At 44.4% G+C, this 18,352-nt stretch overlaps 1 protein-coding gene across 1 annotated transcript in view; it reads right to left on the bottom strand.

The window, feature by feature from the left end:
- The window catches only part of rxfp1 (relaxin family peptide receptor 1), a 96,846-nt gene extending 90,316 nt beyond the window's left edge, over nucleotides 1-6,530 (bottom strand). Inside the window, exons 1-3 of the mRNA XM_080186472.1 lie at nucleotides 6,468-6,530; nucleotides 4,061-4,166; nucleotides 3,208-3,279 (exon numbers count right to left, since the gene is read on the bottom strand). Of these exons, the coding sequence (XP_080042598.1) occupies nucleotides 3,208-3,279; nucleotides 4,061-4,166; nucleotide 6,468 (179 nt within the window). The 5' untranslated portion in view covers nucleotides 6,469-6,530. The remainder of the gene's footprint in view (nucleotides 1-3,207; nucleotides 3,280-4,060; nucleotides 4,167-6,467) is intronic.
- Between the last annotated feature and the right edge of the window lie 11,822 nt (nucleotides 6,531-18,352).

Below are 18,352 nucleotides of genomic sequence, written 5' to 3'. Positions count from 1 at the left end.
ACTCCACTACCATCGCCTCTGCTGAATACAGGGCTTCTCTGCTCCTTCTGCTGTACAACCAACCAAGCTATGGGTGGTTTATCTCATGAGGAAAGGTTGAACCGGCTAGGTTTGTATCCACCGGAGTGTAGGAGTGCAAGAAGCAACTTGATTGAGGAATCTTAACAGGGTGGATGTGGAGAGGATGCTTCCTCTTGTGGGAGAACCTAGAACCCGGGGTTGTCATGAATCATGTAGATGCTATCGGAGAGGGCATCTCAACTTGAAATACCAGTTCATGGAATGGTGTGAGGAATCACGTGAAAACCCCTAGTGATAATAGACAACCCAGTTCCCATGTACTAATTACTAAAGACAATTTATTAAACTAAAGAAGACAATACACATGACTAGGACTATAATATTCTAAGGCAATTAAATATATGAGCTATTGAATACACACACAGTTCATAAAGAAATTACTCCATGTTCCAAAATAGATATTTGCCATCATTAAACTTTGTAAGACTTTCCTATTCTCAAACAACATTCAATTTAAGTAACTCTAAGCCAAATCAAGCTTGTAGTTACCACACAATACAAGGCAGATAATACAGTCTGGGAAATGTCTTTTCCTGATCCAGTAAAGATAATTAAACTGCCTTTATGAAGGTTCCTGCACTATCTTGACTTGAAGACTTCTTGGACATTAAATTGGCCTCACAGGGCACGATTTACCATCAAGTTGCACCCGTTTTCAGACGCACAAAGTCAGGTGTGAGGTGAGGAGCTCTGTGGCTGGTCCCCATTCACCAACGGCTGAAAATGGCTGCAATTGGGACCGTGCCCAAAACAGGCATGACATTAATTTAAATGCATTTGCATGCATTTAAATTGACTTAATGGGCTGGACGGCTAAACTTCCCAGCACTTCCCCTTTACCACCGAGTTCGCCTGCCCAGATTCGGTGGGAAACAGACATGGTTCCCAAAGGTCCAATTTGGGCGTTCCAGCTTCTGAGGAGTTAAGGTCAGAACTTCTGGTGGCTTTCTGACTCCGATCGGTGGTGGGGTGGAGGTGGGGGTGGTGGGGTGTGGGGGGGGGGGGGCGGGGGGGGGTTGCTGGTGTTGTGGGTCAGATGGCTTCTAGAGGGGTGGAGCAGGGAGACAGGTTAGATCATTCTCTGGTTGGTGGGGGAGTAATGTCAAATGTGGGTCAAATGGCTCTTGGGCTGGGGGGGGAGTGGTAGCTAGATGGCTCTCTGGTGGGTAGGAGGCAGATTACAAAGGTGGGCAACCTACAGCCTGAGGAACACTTGAGGCTATGAGGGGTCTGAGTGGGGCCCATGAGAGATTTTGTTGACTGTTGTTCACTCACATAGTTGCCACATCCACTGATTCCCATCCACATTGTTTTTTTTCCTACTCATATGACTGAAATGATACACAGGTAAAGCAAGGCCAAATGAAGTGAGCTACATGCTGACTGCAAACAACATTGACTCTAAGAACCATGCGCTCTCTCTGTGTTCAAATATTTATTTTGTTTTTACCATTTGCAGTTGATGACAGTTCTATTAATATATGAATAATTAAGTATTTTCTACAACTCGTAATGAAATATTTGGCGTGTATTCAATCTTATTGATGGTGTCATGATAAGTGAACAAGCCCAATTTTAATTTTGTGCTCCACTCACTAGCCTTGATTACCCATCACAATCCTCGAGGGAGGAAGGAATTTTCCTTCACGGAGTTTCTACTTGTAGGAAGCTGGACTGATGTGGGAAAAGATTGGAAACGTCCAATAGTGCTTCAGCCGATGGCTGGATCAAGGACACGCAGGTAGTCATTGCATTTAGGGGTCTCAATGAGAGTGAGCAGCAGATGACATTCCTGTCTTGTGCAGGAAAATCCATAGGGAAATACTGAGAAGAGGTATGAATGGTCAAACAATCCTGTGGCGGAACTTCAAGATCCTGACAAGGGTGTTTGTGGACAGCAGCCATCTGCTGAAGGAGAGGGTCTACTCTCTATTCCTGCAGTTTGTGAAGTTGTTTGATTTAATCGTTCTCCTGGATCCCTCTTGTAAGCCAAACAGAAATATGCAGCTGAAAAATTGTCTAGTTGAAGTGGTGAGAGTTGAAAATGCCCAGATGAAGGTGAGGAGACAGTGACAAGCCCCAATTATCTTTCTTTGACATAGGTGAACACACCATTAGGGCCATGGGGAGCACTGGAGAGTGTCAAAGAACAAAGAAAAGTACAGCACAGGAACAGGTCCCTCAGTCCTCCAAGCCTGTGCTGATCATGATGCCCTAATTAAACTAAAAAAATCTCCAGCCCTTACTCGGTCCATTTCCCTCTATTCCCTTCCTTTTCATATACTTATCCAGATACCTCTTAAACCTCTTAATGTAGAAAAGTCCTGCAATCAGGAACAAGATTTAACGGTATAATAAATAATGAAAAAAGGTGAACAACTGCAATAGCCCTGAAAAAGCAAGTTTACACATGTGAATTAATGCTGGAGATTTTCTTGTTTTTCTCTTTAATGCCTCTGTCTTAATTCTATATATATGTCCCAATCTTTATTTTGCTTTCTGTACTATAATTTATATTTGCTCTTTTTTCATTTCCTGTTTTAAGATCTCTCATTAAGGGTTCCTCAATCTAACTAACTGAAGAGCTTCCTTGCTGCTGGCCTTGTACAGATGCTTTGTAGAGGGTACTGAGCTGAATCAGACCCCGGTTACAGCTCTGCTGACCAGCCAATAGGAAAGTCTATGGGCAGCCAAACACGAGGGCGGCACGGTAGCACAGTGGTTAGCACTGCTGCTTCCATGTTCCAGGAACCTGGGTTTGATTCCCGGCTGGGGTCACTGTCTGTTTGGAATTTGCACATTCTCCTCATGTCTGCGTGGGTTTCCTCGCACAGTCCAAAGATGTGCCGGATAGGTTGATTGGCTATGCTAAAAATTGCCCCTTAGTGTCCTGAGATGTGTAAGTTAGAGGGATTAGTGGGTAAACTATGTAGGGATATGGGGGTAGGGCCTGAGTGGGATTGTGGTCAGTGCAGACTCAATGGGCCGAAGGTCCTTTTTCTGCACTGTATGATTCTATGTGAACAGCGAAAGGTGTTCGTTCACTGCTCCCAGCAAAGTCAGGACCAATGACTCCCAATAGCAAACACAGCCAAAACATAGTTTCAAGCAGTAATTCACACTTACAGTTCTTGAAGATCTTGATAGTTGCTGAAACCATCAGAGTGAAGTTTTCTTATCTTATTAATCTGCAGTTTTCTGAATCAGTTAAAGAGGAAGAGACAGCAATGAATTGAAGAAACATTGGGTGGAATATCCCAGTCTCGTTAAGCAGAGGGAAGCTCTGCAGCCAGAAGAGCTTAATTTGGTGAGGGGCCAAAAATTAGTTTCCTGAAGTTGGGATGAACTTTAGCAATTAAATTCCTGGGATTTTAAAGGCGGGTCAAGGGTGGGACAAGCTTCCCATGACCAATGTTGGGATGCCCCTTTGCATGTATTAGCAAGTCATGTATTCTCATTACCAGGCCACCTTGCCAGAATTAAGTTCCCCCTCCAAATTAAGTTTCTGCCAGTGAAAAATTACGATGTTTACATTCAGTACTTTTCCATGATTAACAGTGCGTTGCTGCTTCATCATCCTCTTCAGTATCTGTAAATGTCTGCCTATGTTTAAGACCAGCTGATGGCAGTGTCAGTTGTATGGAGCATGACCAAGGAACAGTTAGTGGGGAAGGGTGGAGCAGTGGCTGGGCAAAGATGAAGGGAAATTTCTACAGGTGCCGTTTAAATGTGGCACCTGGACCTTGGATCACATGAGGTAATTTAGGGACGGTGACCTCCTACCCACCCCATGCACAGATCCAGCTCCTCTTGGATGTATATATAATGAGCTGAACAGAGCAGGATCGTGCATGGTCAGTCACCCGATCCCACACTGGAATCACTGCAGCCTCTGCACCAGCCATCCAACTTAGACATCAGAGTGTCAGATTCCAGTCATTTTTTCTCCCTCACAAGATCTGGATGATTGTGTACTTACAGTGATAATACATTGGAAGAAACCAAAGGGATGGAATGCAGTCCAGCTTGTTGGCAATTGAGTTCCAGACCTTGGCATCGACATTTCTCGGAGAAATTCGCAAGCACTGCACAAAAAGAGATGTTACTGTACATTATTCACATGTGACTAATTGGATTTATTAAAAGCACATGCAATGCTCTTAAATCAAGAAGCGCTGGTGAGAGATGCAAGAAAGAAATCATTACCATATACCTTGTAAACAGGATTTTAAAAATAATTGAAGCTTTTTTCTTTCCCTGTTTTTTTTAAACTTCCACTCCTGGAGGTGCTGAATCATTCTGGGATGTGGTTTCATTTCTCTGGTTGGTTGGTTGGTATGTAATAGATTGAGATACTGAAGGCCAAAAATATCGTGATTAGTTTAAGAGTTTCTAATTTATTTTTCTGTCCATCCAATGTTAATCCAATGCCCATCTGATATTCACTGGAGAGGGTTGCTTCCAGAAATAGTGGGATTTCTGCACACCTGTCTGATGCCACCTTTACTGACAATCACTTTCCTAGTTTGGGGGCAATTACATGATGTGGATATGCCGGCGTTGGACTGGGGTAAACACAGTAAAAAGTCTGACAACACCAGGTTTCAGTCCAACCGATTTATTTGATAGTAAATTTACTTTCAAATAAATCAGTTGGACTGAAACCTGGTGTTGTCAGACTTTTTACGGCAATTACATGGTCAGGGTGGGGAGGAGCACACCAGTGAAATTGAGCATAACATTTGAGTGGAACAGTTCTGGAAAAGAGAAGTTACAATTAATGGTGGCCAGCACTAGATACCCCAACCTTCTCTCTGTTGCATACTGAAGTAGGGAAAGGGTGAATTTCATTTTGTACCTGAAGAAGAGAACGGGTTAATGGGTTTTGTACCTAGAATATGTCACAAACAGAACCCTCCATCATGACAGTTCTTCTCAAGCTTATACTGTTCCTGGCATTAATATAAGTTATTTGTTCATGTGTTACACGCTTTAACCCTCATTTTTATAAAGATAGTTTAATGTGGCTGTTATTTTGTAGGCTTTGCAAATCTTACCTATTTGTGTTAGTTGGACATTGTTACACACATGGTAGTTTACAATATCGGCTTTTGACAGCTGCTGATGGCAGATCGCGATACCGGCTTTTAACAGGAAGAGTCCTGTGGGACAGCCGCGATCGCACAAGTAACTTCAAAGACGAGGATACCGGTACTGCTGCAGAAGGGTTTTGAATCGTGACCAGATTAAGCCTGTGTCATGACTACAGCTGCCAGCTGGACAGTAATCTCTGGTCAACTCTGAAGCTAAATCGTGACCAGGGAAGGAAGACCTGGAGGTCCGGCTGGAATTGGAACTTTGAATCATGATTACTGCTGGAGCTCATAATGTTTAAATGCCCACTTGTGTTTGTGTTCTATGAGAAGTCTGGCAGTTCATTGTTACCAGTTCTCCCAAAGCTCTGGAATAAACGCCAGACCTTTGAAATGAAAACCACTGTATTTTGACTAACTCTCTCAGGGATATTATTTTACCTACAACATTACTCAGTACTGTCATCGCAATATTGTCCTTTCTATGGGTTGATGGTACTATACAGGAAATCAGGGAAACCAGCTGGATTCTCAAGCACTGTTTACTGCCAACATTTAATCCTAGTGGGGTGGTCAAATAGTTAAGATCCTTGTTTGGCGGGGGGGGCGGGGGGAGAAGGTTTAGGGTTGTGATTTGATGTTGGACCTTGGCACAAACCCATGCAGCCATGCGATGAGTAGTGGCTGAAGTCACAACAATATGGTGTACTAGTAGAGCGCCGATGGTTATCTATAGTTCCACGAACTCTGGGACAGCGGCCAGTGGAATTTTAGAGATACAGAATTGAGATACATTTTTGGTTCTTCTCTGAAGTACTTCTGGATTTATTCTGGGCTTTGCTGCACTTTATAGTCTATAGACCTATTTAAGTAGTTCTCCAGGCTGGCATTTTTCAATCCATAGTTTGGAGACTGTTAGGTACACTGTATTACATATATTAGTGTGCTACATTTGATGATATTGATAACACATGGTCACTGTTGCCTTCCACTCACTCATTCCCTTGCTCAATCATTGCTTAACCATTATAATGTTCTCCCATCAAAATCTTTTCTTCTTTGCAGATCTGACAGCATCTATGGAGAGTAGAGCCAACGTTTCGAGTCTAGATGACCCTTCGTCAGAGCTTTGTCAGATTCCAGTATCTGCAGTATTTCGCGTTTATCTTTTTTTCACGTTATAGAATAAATTAAACTTCTTTCTTTCCTCAGGTAGAAAATAACAACTGAGCAAAAATGAAGATGGTGTTGTAAAGGTTTGAGCAAACTCACAAAATAACTTTTGAAACTTACTGCAGTTGGTAAATTCAGTTTCTTGTTTTGAAATTCTTCCATAGTATAGATCGAAAATCTCAGACCATCCATTGTTGTCATCTACAATTGAAAAATGATTTTTAAATGTATTATTCAGAATAGATGCAGGGGTATATGCTCACACATTGATGCAATATGACCATATCCTGAAAACTGGTGGATGAAGATATCCTTAAGTATGTTTTAAAGAGTGCCAAGAAACTTGGACCATTGTAGTGGGAACATGAAGTCATTGTAGATACAGGTGCAAATGCAGTAACATTATTTCATTCATCTGATAAAATGAAACCACGACAGTCAAATTTTTATTCATTCATAGGACATGGGTGTCGCTGGCAGGCCAGCATTTACTGCTTATCCCTCGTTGCCCTTGGAGAGTCGACAGCTCAGTGACTATCGCTGATTGCTGTGCAGACATGTGGATTTGGGCCGGTGTCTGTGGGAGTTTGCGCATTCTCCCCGTGCTTGCGTGGGTTTTCTCCGGGTGCTCCGGTTTCCTCCCACACCCCAAAGATGTGCTGTTAGGCTGACTGGCAGGAATAAATTGTCCCTAAATCAGTTTTCCCTCAATCTGGATGGCCATAAAACATTAGATAGGGGTCATGGGTAGAGAGGTGGTGTTGAGATGGCAGCGCGGGCTCGTTGGGCCGAAGGGCCTGTTTCCTAGGCTGATTTTGTTCTTTGTTCTTTGAGTCAACCACATTGCTGTGGCTCTGGAGTCACATGTAGGCCAGACCAGGTAAGGAAGGCAGATTTCCTTCCCTAAAGGACATTAGTGAACCAGATAGGTTATTCCCACAATTGATAAAGGTTTCACGGTCATCATTAAACTCTTACTTCCAGATTTTTTTTATTGAACTCAAATTCCACCGTTTGCCATGGTAGGATTCAAACCAGGGTCCCCAGCACATTAGCTGAGTTTCTGGATTAATAGTTTAGTGATAATACCATTAGGTCATCGTCTCCCCCAGCAAATGTAGAATTTTAGTTTTGGGACCAGATTCCAAGCTATTGAGCAATGCACACCCCAAACCAAAGGTCTGAGGCCAACCCAAAATTGGACCTCTGTCCAGACTGATATCAAACGTAGGCATTCTTGTTCCACCTCCATGGACAGTTCACACATTTGAAGATCAGACTACTTGTCTTGCCAGCAGCGGCCTCATAGTAAGTCCTGGTAAGAAAGTTGCAGTGGCTAATAGGTGGGAAGTTGAAGCTGAGAGTGGTGACTGAGGAGTCGGAGAAAACAGCCCTACTTCTCTTGGCTTTACAAGGTTGTTGGAAAAACATGCATTGAAAAAAAATCTTACTTTCAGTTGGTGATTGCAGTCACAACTCAAGAATCCTGAACATGTAGGATTGATACCTGCCCTGCTCAACACTGCCCAATTTCTGTGAGGGGGCTTAAAACAGAAGCTAAACCCTTCATCCATATATTTAAGAGACCTGTAATATTAAAGGAGGTGTAGGAATTGAGAGAGCTCGAGATGTATGTTTATAAGTCCTTGCTGACAGTACAAGCTGAGAAGTGTTAGAAAAGGATATGGGTTCCAGAGGATTTTTTAAAAGTGAAACTTATAAATACTGATATTTAAAGAGATGTGAGTGCACTCATACAAGAAACACAGGTACACCAAGGCAATTAGGAAGGCAAATAGAATACTGGCCCTTTATTGTACAGGATTAAAGAAATTTTGAGACAATCTACAGGGCCTTAGTGAGACCACACCTGGAATACCGTGTGCAGTTTTGATCTCCACATTTAAGTAAGAGTGTAAATACATTGGAGGCAAAAGTTGATTAAATTGGTTCTTGGGATAGGGAGCTATGATGAAAGGCTGCGTAAAAAGGGCTAGTATTTCCCTGAAGTTTAGAAGAAACATACAGGATTCTGTAGGGATTTGAAAGGATGGACACTAAATCATTTCTGCCGGGTGAGGAATCTACAATACAGAGGCGCCATCTCAGGATAAGGGGCTGATGGTTTAGGACTGAGACAAGAAATTTATTCATCAAACTGTTGTGAATGTTTGGAATTCTCTATCCCATAGGATGGTGGATGCTTCACATATGCTTGAATATATTTAAGGCTGGGTTAGGCAGACTTTTCTTTCCTCAGGGAATTAAGGGATATGAGGAGCAGCTTTGAAACAGGAGTCAAAGTCTGAGATCAGCCATGATCGACCTAAATGGCAGAGCAGGCACGATGAGCCAGATGGTCCCCTCCTGTTCCTATTTATTGTGTTCTTGGCTTTACAAACAGAGGCATAAGTTACAAAGTTATGTTGAAAATGTATAAATCACTGGTGAGGCCCAATCTGGAATACTGAGTCCAAGTCTGGGTACTTCACTTTAGGCAGGATGTCAACAGCTTAGAGAGGCTGCAGGGGAGATTTTCTAGGTATTAGGGATGAGGGACTTCACTATGTGGAGAAACTGGAAAAGGTTTTTTATTATTTATGCACAGGATGTGGGTGGCACTGGCAAGGCCAGACTTTATTGTCTATATCTGTTTGCTCTCGAGATGGCAGTGGCTAGATCTTCTTGAATACAACTGCGTGTCAGGCTAGGCCATTCCAGAGGCAGCTAATCAACCACATTGCTGTAGCTCTGGAGTCACATATCGAAGACATCTGGTGAGGGGGGAGATTTCTTTCCCTTAAAAGCGTCCTTTTGCTTCTGGCACAGTCCATGTGAGCATCATTAACCTGAGCCTCAGGCAGGACACCATCTCGATGTCTCACAGCCGCACCGGCTGATGTCATACCTGAAAGTCTAATTTGGGCGAGGTCCAGACAACAAATTTAAAACAATGAAAGAGCATTGAATTTACAAGCTGGGCTCTGCATTAGCATTATTCAAAAGGCCAGGCACCCAGCAATGCAGCTGGGTAATTTTGAAGAACATGTACTATTACAAAGTATCTTGAAGTAATTTGGAAGTTCATGAGGCGTGGGCAGGACACTGAAGTTAAGGCCACAAGCAGACAGTCATGATCTTATTGAATGGCAGAATCTCAATGGACCAAATGGCCTACACCAGCTCCTATATCTTGCCTTCTTATGAGTATTTTTGGATGTTTTTGGTGAGACCTTGGATTTTCTGTGGAGCGTAGCTGCATCATCAACGGGGTGGCCGAGGAATGGGTCTCTTACACTATCAAAAGTCTGGGGGCTGAAGTGACAGAGCCTCTGGGTTTGCAACATAATAGGGAAATGGAGCAGATGCTGCGGAGAGGGAGAACTCTGCGCCGTTCCCGCTGACAGGTTGGAGCAGCTACCCATTACTCTCAGCATTTTGAAATGCTAGCTGATCTGTGCCCTTTTGTACATTATTGTGTTCCTCATCTGAGTCTTCTGCAGCAAGACTCCTCTGCGACTCCATCTTCGAGATCTTGGGTGCAGGTCACACTATTTGTAAACCCCACCATACTGCCAGGGTTTGCAAAATCCTATGACTGTCCTGGCTTGAGACAATTCACGCCTCTATAACCTGTGATTATCCCTCTCTCCGCTCATACTGTTGGTCTCTGTAAAGACTTGATTATCTATAAAGACACACATTCCAACCACTCCTATCTGTAATTGCCTATATATGCCGTTTTTGTGTGAACCTCCACTCATCTGATGAAGGAGCAGCACTCTGAAAACTTGTGATTCCAGATAAACATGTTGGACTTGAACCTGGTGTTGTGAGACTTCTTACTCCGTCACTTTCAGGTTGTAATAATTCTTCCTTGTCCCCTTGGTGTGCTTGCAGCCCACTTGTGCCTGGTGACGCACCCAATTCTATACGAGCTTTCACATTAAGTGCAATGCCAGTGTCTGAGTTGGTGGCTGCAAGTGTCAGATCAAGTGATAGGGCCTCTTCAATGGTGCTATGCTATTATTAGAACATAGAACATTACAGCGCAGAACAGGCCCTTCGGCCCACGATGTTGCGCCGACCAGTTACAAAAACAATGACCCACTAGCCTATACCAATCCCTTTTCGTCCATAAACCTATCCACAGATCTCTTAAACGCCCCCAAACTAGGCGCATTTACAACTGCAGCAGGCAGGGCATTCCAATCCCTCACCACCCGCTGGGTAAAGAACCTACCCCTGACATCCGTCCTGTAGCTACCCCCCCTTAATTTAAAGCTATGCCCCCTCGAGCTAGCTTTCTCCATCCGAGGAAAAAGGCTATCACTATCCACCCTATCTAAACCTCTAATCATCTTATATATTTCAATAAGATCCCCTCTTAGCCGCCTTCTTTCCAACGAAAACAACCCTAAATCCCTCAGTCTCTCCTCATAGGACCTCCCCACCATACCAGGCAACATCCTAGTAAACCTCCTCTGCACCCTCTCCAAAGCCTCCACATCCTTCTTGTAATGTGGGGACCAGAACTGCACACAGTACTCCAAGTGCGGCTGCACCAGAGTTGTGTACAGTTGCAACATGACGCTGCGACTCCTAAATTCAATCCCCCTACCAGTAAACGCCAAGACACCGTACACCTTCTTGACAACCTTATCTACTTGATTCCCAACTTTCAGGGATCTATGTACACATACACCTAGATCCCTCTGTTCATCCACACTATTCGAAGTCCTCCCGTTAGCCCTATACTCGACACATCTGTTGCTCCTACCAAAGTGAATTACCTCACACTTCTCCGCATTAAATTCCATCCGCCACCTCTCGGCCCAGCTCTGCAACCTGTCTAAGTCTTCCTGCAGACTATGACACCCTTCCTCACAATCTACCACACCTCCGACTTTGGTGTCATCAGCAAATTTACTAATCCACCCAACTATACCCTCATCCAGATCATTAATAAAGTTTACAAACAGCAGTGGCCCCAAAACAGATCCCTGAGGCACACCACTCGTAACTGAACTCCATGATGAATATTTACCATCAACCACCACCCTCTGTCTCCTATCTGATAGCCAATTCCTGATCCAACTTCCTAGATTACCCACAATCCCATACATCTGCATTTTCTGCAGAAGCCCACCATGGTGAACCTTATTCTCTCTTCCTCTTTGGGCTGCTGTGGATGAGCAGGGGAAATCTTTTGAAACCAGGAGCTCAGATGGTATGAGGGGAGGGGGGAGTTGAGGTGGAAAGCAGAAGGTCTGTGATGGCACCACTTGGTTTGTTCATCAAGCCAGATGAAAGGAAGAGGGTGAGATGGGAGTTGAGAAAGGGCACAGGCCTCAATGTTTTCAGTGACACAGAAAACAACAAAACCCTGTTGCAACTGGCCCCATTATTTTGGGAACCATCTCCTCTTTAGCACTCAGGTGTCATCATCCCGGCTGCTGCTTTCTTCCCTTCTACTGTACGCCATGTGTCATACAGGAGACGAGGCAGAATGTCAGCGAATGAATCGTACTGTGTTGGGGAACGTGCTTGCTGAAGCTGCGAAGTTGGAAGTATGTGGAGATAGTGAGAGGTGGATGTGAAGCTTGAAGCACAGGTAAATGTGAAATGAGCTAGAGTATTTCAGTGATAGGCTTGAGTCCTGAGTGCCAGGGCATGATGCTGTATGCAAGATGAGGATGTGGTGCCATGAGCAGTGCGAGTTGGTGTAGAACATGTAAGATTGCATCATATCCTTTAAAAAAGTACCTGGATGAGCACTTGGCACATCATTACATTTAAAGCTGTGGACCAAGTACTGGGAGATGGGAATTGGTGGGAGTTCAGCTGTTTCTCGTCTGTCGGTGCAGATTCGATGGGGCGAAGGGCCTCTTCTGCAGTGTCTGATTCTATGATCCATGCAATGACCATTTCCAACAAGAGAAGATCTGACCATCTCCCCAAGACATTCAATGGCATTACCACTGCTGGATCCTCCACTATCAACATCCTGGGGGTTATCACTGAACTGAACCTGCCAGAGAAATACTAGATCAGAAGCTGGGGAGTGTAACTCACCTCCTGGCTCCTCAAGTCTGTCAACCAACCACAAATCACAAGCCAAGAATGTGATGGAATACGCTCCACTTGCTGGGATGACTGAGGCTCATACACCTCTCAATAAGCTCAACACCATTCAAGGCAAAGCAGCCCGCTTGATTGGCACCCCATCCAACACCATAAACATGTACCCTGTATCACCAATGCACAATGGCAGTCCCAAACTCTGACATTCTGCACTCTGTTGAAGGAGAAGGTCACCCACGACAAGTGAGAGAAGCAGATGATGCGTGAAAGACCAGCACATCTACATCCGCTTAGAATCCCTGAACAAATGGTCCTCAAGATCATAGGCACCAGTGTAATGGAGCCAAAGACACCAGCTGCCAAGGCCATCCTGATGACAGTAAGTTGTTGTCTTACGCATTTTTTCACTAACACCTCACCTGAAAGGTGACATAAAATGGAAACTGCCAATGGAGCAACCATTGCACCCTCCCCTCACTCTTACCCATCTCCCATGCTTCTGTACTTCCCGATAGTCAGAAACCACCAGCTGTTTAGCCCCAGCGGCTTCATGCAGAAGGGCGAATGGAAGAAGGAAGCTCTTAGTAAGAAGCACAATCACTCAATCTATCACTCACAGCCACCAGCGCAAACTCAGCACTGCACAAACGTTAGAGGTCAGTTTCGAGTCAAGATCACTGAGCATGAATGGGCTGTGGCCAGGACAGCATGTGTGTTAGCACCATGGAGAGCGATGACACACACCAGCACTACGGCAGGGGATTCAGATGAGGGTGAACATAATAAGAAATAGGAGCAGGAGTAGGCCATCCAGCCCCTCGAGCCTGCCCCGCCATTCAATAAGATCATGGCTGATCTGTCGCTGCTCAGTTCCACCTTCCCGCCCTCTCCCCATAACCCTTAATCCCCTCTCTTATCAAAAACCCATCAACCCGCGTCTTAAATTATAGGAAAAAACTGATGACAATGTGCATCAAGAAGCTTGGTACTTGGCATGCCTGCTAGATAGCCTTCAACTATAATATAGTTTGGCTCCACTATGGTACAGGGCATAGAAACATAGAACAGTATAGCACAATACAGGCCCTTCGGCCCTCGATGTGCTGAGCTAATGTCCAAACCCAAGATCAGCTATCCCACTCCCTATCATTCTGGTGTGCTCCATGTGCCTATCCAATAACTGCTTGAAAGTTCCTAAAGTATCCGACTCCACTATCACAGCAGGCAGTGCATTCCACACCCCAACCATTCTCTGAGTAAAAACCTACTTCGGACATCCCTCCTATATCTCCCACCATGAACCTTATAGTTATGCCCCCTAGTAACAGCTACAACCACCCGAGGAAATAATCTCTGCACATCCACTCTATCTACCCCCCTCATCATCTTATAAACCTCTATTAAGTCGCCTCTCATCCTCTTCTGCTCTAAAGAGAAAATCCCCAGCTCCTTCAGCCTTTCCTCATAAGTCCTACCCTCCAAACCAGGCAGCATCCTGGTAAATCTCCTCTGCACTTTCTCCAATGCTTCCACATCCTTCTTATAATGAGGTGACCAGAACTGAACACAATATTCCAAATGAGGTCTCACCAAGGTCTGGTATAGTTGCAGCATAACCCCACAGCTCTTAAACTCAAACCCCCTGTTAATAAACGCTAACACACTATAAGCCTTCTTCATGGCTCTATCCACTTGAGTGGCAACCTTTTGAGCTCTGTGGATATGAACCCCACATTCCTCCACATTTTTCAGAACCCTGCCATCGACCCTGTAACCTGCATTCAAGTTTGTCCTACCAAAATAAATCACCTTGCACTTACCAGGGTTAAACTCCATCTGCCACTTTTCTGCCCAGCTCTGCATCCTATCAATGTTTCTTTACAGTCTACAAGAACCCTCCACCTCATCTACTACTCCACCAATCTTGGTGTCATCAGCAAATTTACTAACCCACCCTTCAGCCCCCTCTTCCAAGTCATATTACAAATAGAGGACCCAGCACTGACCCCTGTGGTACACCGCTGGTAACTGGCCTCCAGTCTGAAAATTTTCCCTCCAGCACCACCCTCTGTCTTCTATGAGACAGCCAGTTACTTATCCAATCGGCCACATTTCCTTCTATCCCATGAGCCTACCATGGGGAACGTTATCAAATGCCTTACTAAAATCCATGTATACGACATCAACTGCTCTACCTTCGTCTACACACTTAGTTACCTCCTCAAAGAATTCAATCAAATTTGTGAGGCAGGACTTACCCTTCACAAAACTGTGCTAACTATCCCAGATTAAGCTGCATCTTTCCAAATGGTCATAAACCCTATCTCTCAGGACCCTTTCCATTAACTTACTGACCACTGAAGTAAGACTAACTGGCCTATAATTACCAGGGTCATTCCTATTTCTTTTCTTGAAGAGACGAACAACATTTGCCACTCTCCAGTCCTCTGGCACAATCCCCATGGACAGTGAGGACCCAAAGATCAAAGCTAAAGGCTCCACAATCCCGTCCCTTGCCTCCCAAGTTATCTTAGGATGTATCCCATCTGGTCCAGGGGACTTATCCACTCAGGTTTTTCAAAATTAACTGAGAGTTCATCATTTCTACTGTGGAAGTGATGGGTACCTGCATGACACCACTGCCAGACTGACACCTCTGCTATCCACGGTCAGAGTTTCCATTACCCAGGCAAGATTCTGATGCCAGTGCTCAACAGGGCACATGGGCACTCATAGCTGTCACAGCAATCTGTGATCTGGCATAATATGGCACCATGGAACTTAAATTTACTGTCCTTTCTCAGGATGACAGCATTCTTTCTTCCACCATTGTCATTTGGTCAGTGTCCTTGCTGTCATCTCTCAGTTAGCCAGTCCATCCTGAAATGATGTAGTTTGAAGCTGGATGCTCAAGGCCCAAATCTGGTTGAGGGCATCTTTTAAGGTCAATTAAATTTCTCTCAATGTAAATGGGCAGTTAACCACCAGTTACACTGCAGTCACTGCGATAGCACTGCATAGGAGCAGTAGGTCAGGCAAAGGCATTTACTAGACAGGCTCTAGGTGGAGGCACAAGGGTAAATGGTTCAGTTTCTTCATGTTTTTAATGTGTTGCTGGATAAAATTGTTGAGTGAAGGCTTTTGTCATTGGACCCTATTGAGTGATGTCAGCCAATGGTACTTTGTGTTGGGGTCTCTGAAAACAATTACTCTAAGGGTTCCAAGATGGGGAAGTGGACATGTGTCTCCTCCCTTCTTCATTTTCTTCTTCTTTCTCCTCCTTCTTGTCCCACTCTTCTTCTTTTGTCTGAGATGTCCTACGATTCATAGGAGATGGTGGTTGGATCTCGTAATTGCAAGATTGTGGAGGATGCAGCATATCAAGCAAACGTGTAAACTCCCTTGAGTGTATACTGCAGAAATTCATCTCAAGCAATCTAACAGTGAAAGCTCTGCTTTAGAAGCCCCGATAGCTTGCTCCATGGTTTTACAGGTGGATCAATAGCTCCCATTGAAAGGCCTCTGAATCTGCATGGTGCGATGGCAGAAATAGGTCATGAACCTCATGGGCGCTCGAGGTATCTCTTGTTTCTGAGCAGCCATTCTGTTGTCTACCTTTGTGGCTGGAAGACAGTGTGAATTGTTGCAGGATAAAAGGATCATGGTTTCTGCTAGGATAGCCGGTGTTCACTGAGATGAACTTGACGCAGTTGCACATAAATTGCATCCTGACTGAATGGTAACCCTTGTGACTGCAATATTGCTTCATCTTGGCATAAGCAGCCCATAGAGACATGGGTATGCAGTTGATGGCATTATTAGCAAGCCCGCTATGCTGGCAAAAGCCCCATATCTTCGCATCCTGATCTTTCTTCCTCGGGGGGGAACAGACTGAATTCCTCTCTCCTCCTATAGAGACATATAAGATGATGAAGGGGCTAGATAGGGTAGAGGCACAGAGATTCTTTCCACTTAGAAAGGAAACAAGAACTAGAGGACACATCCTCAAAATAAGGGGGAGCCAGTTTAGAACAGAGTTGAGGAGGAACTTTTTCTCTCAAAGGGTAGTGAATCTCTGGAATTCTCTGCCCATTGAAGTGGTGGAGGCTATCTCACTGAATATGTTTAAGTCACGGGTAGGTAGATTTCTGATCAGTAGGGGAATTAAGGGTTATGGGGAGCAGGTGGATAAGTAGAACTGATCCACTTTCAGATCAGCCATGATCTTACTGAATGGCGGGGCAGGCTTGAGGGGCTAGATGGCCTACTCCTGCTCCTATTTCTTATGTTTTTATGTTCTGTGCCCTAGTGTATGCTTTTCTAGTTGACAAATTGCTAATGTTGCTAATGCTAATATTTCTAATGTTGCCAGTTGTTGCCTGGTAGAAGCCGGTTGTGAAGAAAGAAAGGTTGATGGTAAATTTCACAGAAAGCGTGGTCCATCCTCACCCTTGTTTAAGGTTCCATGGTTGTGAAGGAGGTGGCAGAAGTTCATCACTATCTCCATGGTGAAGGATAAGGAAACCTTTTGAGGCTCTACTCCTGCCTCATCCCAAATGTTGATCTGGTGCTGCTGAAAGTCTCTCTTGGGATAGGAGTTTCAAAGGAGAGCTCTCCTTCTCTCCTCAAAGAGATACCTGTTGCTCTCTCTCACTCTGCCTCCTCCTCTGTCTGTTCTGCTCATGATACACATGTTGCAAGTGGAACTGCAACAAGTGCTCCCATACTGTCTAGAAGGACAAGGAAAGCAGGCACGTGGAAAACCACCAAATCCCTTCAAGCCACACACCATCCTGACTTGGAACTATATCACTATTCCTTCACTGTCATTGGGTCAAAAAACCTGGAACTTCCTCCGTAACAGCACAGAGGGTGTACTTACACCAAAGCAGTGGTTCCAAAATGCAGCTCACCATTTCCTTATGAAGGGCAATTAGAGATGGGCAATTAATGATGGCCTTGCCTGTGACAACCATATCCCAAAAAGAATAAAAATATTCTATGCCCAGACGCTATGGATGGGATTTTCTGGCTGTGTTCGCCCCAAAATCCGGAAAATCCTGCTGGAGTTCAACAGATCTTGACATGGTCTGTGTTCCGCCCGCATACCCAGTTCCTGTGGTGGGTGGGATGGGAAAACTCACATCTATAATTCTCCGTGACCAGCAGGAATGTTCAAACTCCTCTAGCAACTTACCACACTGCTTCCACAAACACAACCTGAGCACAACTAAGTTAAAAGCACCTCAGTTTAGTGATAGAGAAAAGTGGACTCAGTTTAGTGACTGGGCTAGTAATCTAGAGGCTGAAGCCCAGGGAGCTGGTGAAATTTTAAACTGAATAAATAAATCTGGAACTAAAACAATCTAGTCTCAGTAATGGTGACCATGAAACTATCAGATTGTCCTGAAGGTTAATCTGGTTCACTGATATCTTTTAGGGAAGGAAATCTGCTGTCCTTAACTACATGTGAATCCAGACAGCAATGTGGCTGTATTTAAACTGCCTTTTGAAAGGGCTTAGCATGCCAGTTGTGTTAAACCACGACAGGCATGTCAAAAGGAATAAAACTGGAGGGATAACTTGGCATTGAACATAACATTGCAAGCAACAAAGGCAAATTCTGTCCAGTTGACCTTTTGAAGACCTCATCACTAACAACTGGGGCTTGTGCCAAAATTAGGAGGGCAGTACCAGAGACTAGTCCTAGCTACAGACTGACATAGTCATGCTCACTGAATCATAACTTAGAACCAATGTCCCGGACTCCTCCATCACCACTACTGGGTAAGCCTTGTTATTCTGGGAATCCTCAACATTGACTCCAGAAGTCTCATGGCATTTGGTCAAATATAGGCAAGGAAATTTCACCAAACGCCCTCTCTCAATTGATGAATCAGCACTCTTCCAAGTTTAACACC

This window comes from Carcharhinus amblyrhynchos, chromosome 1 (genome assembly GCF_965287045.1).
Source record: "Carcharhinus amblyrhynchos chromosome 1, sCarAmb.v2.hapA, whole genome shotgun sequence".
Taxonomy (NCBI): domain Eukaryota; kingdom Metazoa; phylum Chordata; class Chondrichthyes; order Carcharhiniformes; family Carcharhinidae; genus Carcharhinus; species Carcharhinus amblyrhynchos.
This window is presented reverse-complemented; position numbering and strand designations above follow the sequence as displayed.